This window comes from Sander lucioperca, chromosome 13 (assembly GCF_008315115.2).
Source record: "Sander lucioperca isolate FBNREF2018 chromosome 13, SLUC_FBN_1.2, whole genome shotgun sequence".
NCBI classification, from domain to species: Eukaryota; Metazoa; Chordata; class Actinopteri; order Perciformes; family Percidae; genus Sander; species Sander lucioperca.
This window is the reverse complement of record NC_050185.1, coordinates 35243852-35251917: the sequence shown is the minus strand read 5'-3', so window position 1 is coordinate 35251917 and position 8066 is coordinate 35243852. Positions and strand designations below refer to the sequence as shown.

General features: G+C 41.0%; 1 protein-coding gene across 2 annotated transcripts; it reads right to left on the bottom strand.

The window, feature by feature from the left end:
* Positions 1-303: 303 nt before the first annotated feature.
* Positions 304-4651, bottom strand: LOC116044068 (protein FAM122A-like). Of its 2 annotated transcripts, XM_031291079.2 has the most exons (5): positions 3760-4649; positions 2127-2211; positions 1163-1219; positions 783-829; positions 313-481 (listed from the first exon to the last, which is right to left on the bottom strand). In XM_031291079.2, the coding sequence occupies exons 1-5, from the start codon at positions 3858-3860 to the stop codon at positions 391-393; spliced, it is 381 nt and encodes a 126-aa protein (XP_031146939.1). In that variant the 5' UTR covers positions 3861-4649; the 3' UTR covers positions 313-390. The 2 variants fall into 2 exon arrangements, with proteins under 2 accessions (XP_031146940.1, XP_031146939.1); XM_031291080.2 differs by lacking the exon at positions 1163-1219 and having other exon boundaries at positions 304-481; positions 3760-4651.
* Positions 4652-8066: the final 3415 nt, after the last annotated feature.

The window sequence follows — 8066 nt, the reverse complement described above, 5'->3', positions numbered from 1 at the left end:
CACCATCACCAAACTCCACCAGACTCCATGTAAATAATCAGGACTTTTAGCGTGTATAGAGCCAGCATATTTCCACCAGACTCCATGCAAATTATCAGTACTTATAGCGTGTACAGAGCCAGCATATTTCCACCAGACTCCATGTAAATTATCAGTACTTATAGCGTGTATAGAGCCAGCATATTTCCACATGTAAATGGGTGAATTAAGGGTTTATTTTAACCAAACCAGAGTTGTGATTGTTGGAACAGTGGAAAGATGAACCAAGACGGCTTTTGATAGTTTTATTTAGTTTCTGTCGACTTTGAATGAAGTGTGTTTTACGATAACTAAAGTACTGATTATTTACATGGAGTCTGGTGGAGTTTGGCGAAACCCACTATTTTTAGTTCACTGTAATAACCCTGGTTGGTAGATGCTCACCACTGATGCGTGGTTGTGCCACTGACTTACAGGAGGAGCTGGGATCAGACTGGAAGCACTGAGAGACAGACAGACAGAGAGAGAGAGAGAGAGAGAGAGAGAGAGAGAGAGAGAGAGAGAGAGAGAGAGAGAGAGAGAGAGAGAGAGAGAGACAGAGAGAGACAGAGAGAGACTGTTAATTCTTTAAATAGGGCTGATTAACGAATTCAATACTTTTTAGGCACATATTGCCTCTTTATTTTTGAGTATTGAAAAATGCCTCGTCATTCAATACGAGGACTCAATCTTATCAGTGTCAGTGAGCCAATCAGCACGCAGTAAATGATTAGGAACTGGTATTAAAGTCACGGTATCAGTACCTTAGTCTCTGCAGACTTCCTCTGAGATTCATCTCCATGTTCTCCTCCTGTAACACACACACACACACACACACACACACACACACACACACACACACACACACACACACACACACACACACACACACACACACACACACACACACACACACACCCCCTTCACTGTCAACATTAAATGCAACAAATACCCTAATATTTCCCCAAAATAGTCAAGCTTTAACTGACGAACATGTAAGACTTTTAAGAACAATTTATTTTTCATGAAAAAGATTGAAATTGTTCAAAAGCTTGACATGCTTAATTTCTCAACGCTAAAACTAATTGCGATTTATTGTGCAGCCCTAGTTGTGAAACGAGAAGCAGAAGAGTGAACTGCTCACCTGCCTCTTGTGGTCGAGTCTGTCTCCGGTCAGAGAGAAAGGAGAGAGGGGGATGAGCTGCAGGGAAAGGAAAGGATGGAGCAGGTCAGCAGCTGAGACCGACCGTGCCGTGTACCATCACTAGCTGTGGTGGAAGTTACCGACCGTGCCGTGCACCATCACTAGCTGTGGTGGAAGTTACTGACCGTGCCGTGTACCGTCACTAGCTGTGGAGGAAGTTACCGACCGTGCCGTGTACCATCACTAGCTGTGGTGGAAGATACCGACCGTGCCGTGTACCGTCACTAGCTGTGGGGGAGGTTACCGACCGTGCCGTGTACCGTCACTAGCTGTGGGGGAAGTTACCGACCATGCCGTGTACCGTCACTAGCTGTGGGGGGAGTTACCGACCGTGGCGTGTACCGTCACTAGCTGTGGTGGAAGTTACCGACCGTGCCGTGTACCGTCACTAGCTGTGGGTGAGGTTACCGACCGTGCCGTGTACCGTCACTAGCTGTGGGGGGAGTTACCGACCGTGGCGTGTACCGTCACTAGCTGTGGTGGAAGTTACCGACCGTGCCGTGTACCGTCACTAGCTGTGGGTGAGGTTACCGACCGTGCCGTGTACCATCACTAGCTGTGGGGGAGGTTACTGACCGTGCCGTGTACCGTCACTAGCTGTGGTGTAGGTTACCGACCGTGCCGTGTACCGTCACTAGCTGTGGGGGAGGTTACCGACCGTGCCGTGTACCATCACTAGCTGTGGGGGAGGTTACCAACCGTGCCGTGTACCATCACTAGCTGTGGTGTAGGTTACCGACCGTGCCATGTACCATCACTAGCTGTGGTGGAAGATACCGACCGTGCCGTGTACCGTCACTAGCTGTGGGTGAGGTTACCGACTGTGCCGTGTACCATCACTAGCTGTGGTGGAAGTTACCGACTGTGCCGTGTACCATCACTAGCTGTGGTGGAGGTTACTGACCTGTGAAGGGCAGCTGGGGTTGATGGACACACTGCTGCGTCTGTACCGCGCCGAGGACACCGGACTGAAGACCGTCATCCCGTCACTGAGAGAGACGCAACGACAACGTGCTCAGACATGTAGAAAATATTAGGGTTAAAACATCGAGAGAAGCGACAACAAACTTGGACAAAAGTGACAAAAAACATCGGGAAAAAGGCGACAAAAAAACATCGTAAAAATGTGACAATAAACATCGGTAAAAATATCGAAAAAAAACGACAAAAACGTCTAAAAAAAACCGACAAAACATCGAGAAAAAAAACAAAAGGTGACAAAAAACATTGTATATTGTTCTTAGAATTTGATTTTAACGTATATTTTTCTAACGTATGTATTTTGATATTAAATATACAACTTGTCAGCCGTCTCTATAGCAACTCACAACATAAACACTAATATTAGAGAGTACTTGTTAACCCTCCTGTTGTCTTTGTTGGTTTTCTTTCAACCAAATTTTGAAAAAGACATAACGTGGACGGTTCCCTGCAACGCTCTTCACAAGTTAAAAAAAATGATCAGTTCATTACTTCTATTGAATATTGGGTGTTAAATTCAATTTTATAGCATTAGAATACATTTTTTTATAAAAGAACGTTGTAAGAAATGACAAAATGTCTTTAAACAATGACAAAAATGTTGAAAAAAAATGAAAAAAAAATGACAAAAATGTCGAAAAAAGTGACAAACATGTCAAACAAATGAAAAAAAATCTCGAAAAAGTGACAAAAATGTTGAAAAAGTGACAAAAATAGTCGAAAAAAGTGACAAACATGTCAAAAAAGTGACAAAAATGTCGAAAAAAGTGACAACAATGTCGGAAAAAGTGAAAATAATGTTGTAAAAAGTGACAAAAACTTTGGGAAAATTGCCAAATGTATACCCAGAAAACCAAAAAGTTTCAGTGTTGCAGGGAAGACAACATTAGTGTTAATTAGGAACCAGAATGGTTTGTAGGCTGAATATCTGACAAACAAAAACAGAGTTAAAATGCGACAACAGAAAATAAGTTAGCTACTCTAACTACCTTAAATAGTTAGTTTATTATAGTTTAATCTATAACAAACAAATCATACGTTTTGTATATAAAATCTGAAGTAACAATATACATGCTTTGTGATTGCCAGCTTTCTTAGACATTGAACATTACAATTATGAATCAATACCACAGACTGTTACAGTCAATGATCAATACACACACACTTTCAATACATCTCCAATGTAAAATAACAGGCCAAAAAAGGATTTTATTTTACTTTAAGGCCTGCTTGGTATATTAAACGTATGCCGAATTTAAGAGTGGGTAATATGCTTTAATAAAAGTCTAAAGTGATATTTCATTAGATGTGTATGGCTCTCTTTAAACAAGGAAAATATAAATGCAATGTTTTTTCAAACGGAGTTTGGTGTTGCACATTTATAAAGCTTACATTTTAGTTTACTTTAAGGCCTGCTTGGGGTATTAAACGTAAGCCGAATTGAAGAATAGGTCCCATGCTTTAATAAAAGTATAGAGTCACATTTCGTTAGATGTGTATGGCTCTCTTTAAACAAGGAAAATATGAATCCAATGTTTTTTTTGAATGGAGCTGACCTGACACTGGTGATCATGGGGGCGCTGTTCGATCTACGGAGTGCCCCGCCTCCTGCCCCGCCAGCTGCGCCTGCGCACTGGTCCACTTCCATCCGTTCCATACCTTGGTCCGCAGGCCCGGCGGTGGCAGCTCCAACTGCCGGCCTCCGAGCTTTCGAAGGCGGCGTCGGGCTCTACTCAAGCCCGGTGGAAGCCCGACCCGCAGGCCTCACGAGCAGCAAACCCAGAGCCGCCAAGTCAGCGGGCTGAACACCGAAGCTGTCGTCTCTCTCTACCACATTTCCCTCAGAAAAACACCGTATCCGTGTACGACTACGGGTCGGACCGTCATTTATAATTCACAGCTACGCTTCACTTGCTGCTGTCTCTAACGGAAATCTTAACGGCTGCGTAAAAGCGACATAAAATACGAACCCCGCGCAAAAAACACTCGACGTAAAGTTTTTGTAAGGGCATACAGTTAACGCTCACCCGGCTGTCCCGGCTCTGACGTGAAACTTTTTAATTCGAGTCCGCACAGGTGACGTGACTTTTAGGATTAGCTGTTGAGCTAACTTGGTTTGCAGTAAAATCCTCCAGTCAAGAGATCAGAAAACTGCTCAGCAGCTGCCCGGAACAGCGAACCCTGGTCCGGCCACACAGTCCGCAGGGAGTCGGTCACACGGTCCCCCTCCGCAAAAAAGCAGACTTCCAGATAAGTCCGCGTAATCACTGAAAATGTACAAATTTGAAAGATTTTCACAACATAGCTAGTCCTTGACCAAATAGAGGTAGTTCACCAACTGTGGAAACAGCGCCGCTGCCTGGTCACACAGAGAACTGCAGCTGAGAGAAGTGAGAAAGTGAAGGAGTAACATTTAGTTTAATAGACCTTTTTCACGGCAGACATGTTGACATGTCATAGTAGGAAAAGCACAGGTGTATTCTAACCATTAATGATGGCTGTATTCCACTTAGGAGAGGTCCTGGTATTGTTCATGCTGACTCACTGAAATATCTTACTGGGATACTTGATGGAACTGAGCCATCGTTAAGTTTATCAATGTCAGCTGTGGTTTTCCTACTATGACAAGTCAAAGGTCCATAGTTTGAACATAAAAGCGATCAATGTGTGTGATTTCATTTTTGGAATAAACATGATGTAAGAGAAGAAAAACAAAACTAACAACAAAAACGGATAAATACACAAACAGAAAAATCAATCTGATTTCTTTTATTTAAAAAATAAAGGATAAGTTGGAGAAAGAGCAGTCAGAAGCATAACAGGCTTTCACACGGGGAGCGAGTATGGAAAGCCAAGCAGTTCAAATACACGTTGATTTCTCACATGTAAACAACACGATAACAACATGTAAACAACACGATAACAACATGTAAACAACACAATAACAACACAATAACAACATAACACATAAACAACATGATAACAACACAAACAACACGATAACATGTAAACAACATAACACAAACAACATGATAACAACACGTAAACAACATAACATGATAACAACACGTAAACAACATAACGCGTAAACAACGCGTAAACAACACGATAACACAATAACAACACAATAACGCGTAAACAACACGATAACAACACAATAACAACACAATAACACAATAAAACGTAAACAACACGATAACACAATAATGCGTAAACAACACGTAAACAACACGATAACAACACGATAACAACACAACAATGCGTAAACAACACGTAAACAACACGATAACAACACAACAATGCGTAAACAACACGTAAACAACACGATAACAACACAATAATGCGTAAACAACACGTAAACAACACGATAACAACACAATAACAACACAATAACACAATAATGCGTAAACAACACGTAAACAACACGTAAACAACACGATAACAACACAATAACAACACAATAATGCATAAACAACACGTAAACAACACGATAACAACACAATAATGCGTAAACAACACGTAAACAACACGATAACAACACGATAACAACACAATAATGCATAAACAACACGATAACAACACGATAACAACACAATAATGCATAAACAACACGTAAACAACACGATAACAACACAATAATGCGTAAACAACACGTAAACAACACGATAACAATACAATAACAACACAATGACAACACAATAATGCGTAAACAACACGTAAACAACACGTAAACAACACGATAACAACACAATAACAACACAATAATGCATAAACAACACGTAAACAACACGATAACAACACAATAATGCGTAAACAACACGTAAACAACACGTAAACAACACGATAACAACACGATAACAACACAATAATGCATAAACAACACGATAACAACACGATAACAACACAATAATGCATAAACAACACGTAAACAACACGATAACAACACAATAATGCGTAAACAACACGTAAACAACACGATAACAATACAATAACAACACAATGACAACACAATAATGCGTAAACAACACGTAAACAACACGTAAACAACACGATAACAACACAATAACAACACAATAATGCATAAACAACACGTAAACAACACGATAACAACACAATAATGCGTAAACAACACGTAAACAACACGATAACAACACGATAACAACACAATAATGCATAAACAACACGATAACAACACGATAACAACACAATAATGCATAAACAACACGTAAACAACACGATAACAACACAATAATGCGTAAACAACACGTAAACAACACGATAACAATACAATAACAACACAATGACAACACAATAATGCGTAAACAACACGTAAACAACACATAAACAATGCGTAAACAACACAATAACACATAAACAACACGATAACAACATGTAAACAACACAACATTTTTAATGTATATTTTTCTAACGTGTGTATTTTGTAACGGCCCACTGACTCCCTGGGGAAGCATTAAGGACTCATCCTAATTATTAAAATGATTAATTTACTGCCGTGGTACGGATCAATAACTGGATCAATGTCTGCAAAGTAAACGGAAATGATTAAACATCAACAATCAACACAGAGCTCCAGAGTCCGCACGACCAAATAGTACAAAGATAGTATCGGAAACACACTCACAGTTAAGTACAATTACATCAACATATACATTATTTTATGCATCGCAGTGATAATAAAGGGAAACCTGAGCAGAGGAAGTACTAGTACACTACAAACAGACACAAAACTACTTTTATATTTGAAGAATATCACAAAACAGAACCACGGTTACATAAAGATGAGGAGGCGCTGTGAAATATTAGACACACACACACACACACACACACACACACAGAAACACACCTATACACACATAAACATACACACACACACACACACACACACACACACACACACACACACAGAAACACACCTATACACACATATACACACACACACACACACACACACACACATACACACATAAACATACACACACACACACACACACACACACACAGAAACACACCTATACACACACACACATACACACATAAACATACACACACACACACACACACACACACACACACACACACAGAAACACACCTATACACACATATACACACACACACACACACACACACACACACATACACACATAAACATACACACACACACACACACACACACACACAGAAACACACCTATACACACATATACACAGATACACACATAGACATACACACAGACAAACACACACACACACACACACACACACAGAAACACAAACACACACACACACACACACACATACACACACACACACACACACACACACACAGAGACACACACACACACACACACACACACAGAGACACAGACACACATACACACACACACACACACAGACACACACACACACACACACACACACACACACACACACACACAGAGACACGCACACACACACACACACACACACACACACACAGACACACACACACACACACACACACACACACACAGACACACACACACAGAGACACGCACACACACACAGACACACACACACACACACACAGACACACACACACACACACTGTCATATTAAAGGAGTGTTGTTATATTATAAGAATGCTGTGGTGTTTTCTCTGTTGTTGTGACACTGCTGTTCTCCCAGAATCCCCCAAATCCTCCATCTGCTTTGAGTCGTCATCTCCAAAAAATGGTGAAACAGGACACCGGGACCCCTTCACTGCCTCCCGGACGGACCGGATTCCCCGAAACAAGAGACCTGTGAACCAGGGTGAGACGCAAACAAACACTGAGAAAGTATTAATTTCATAAAAACATATTGGG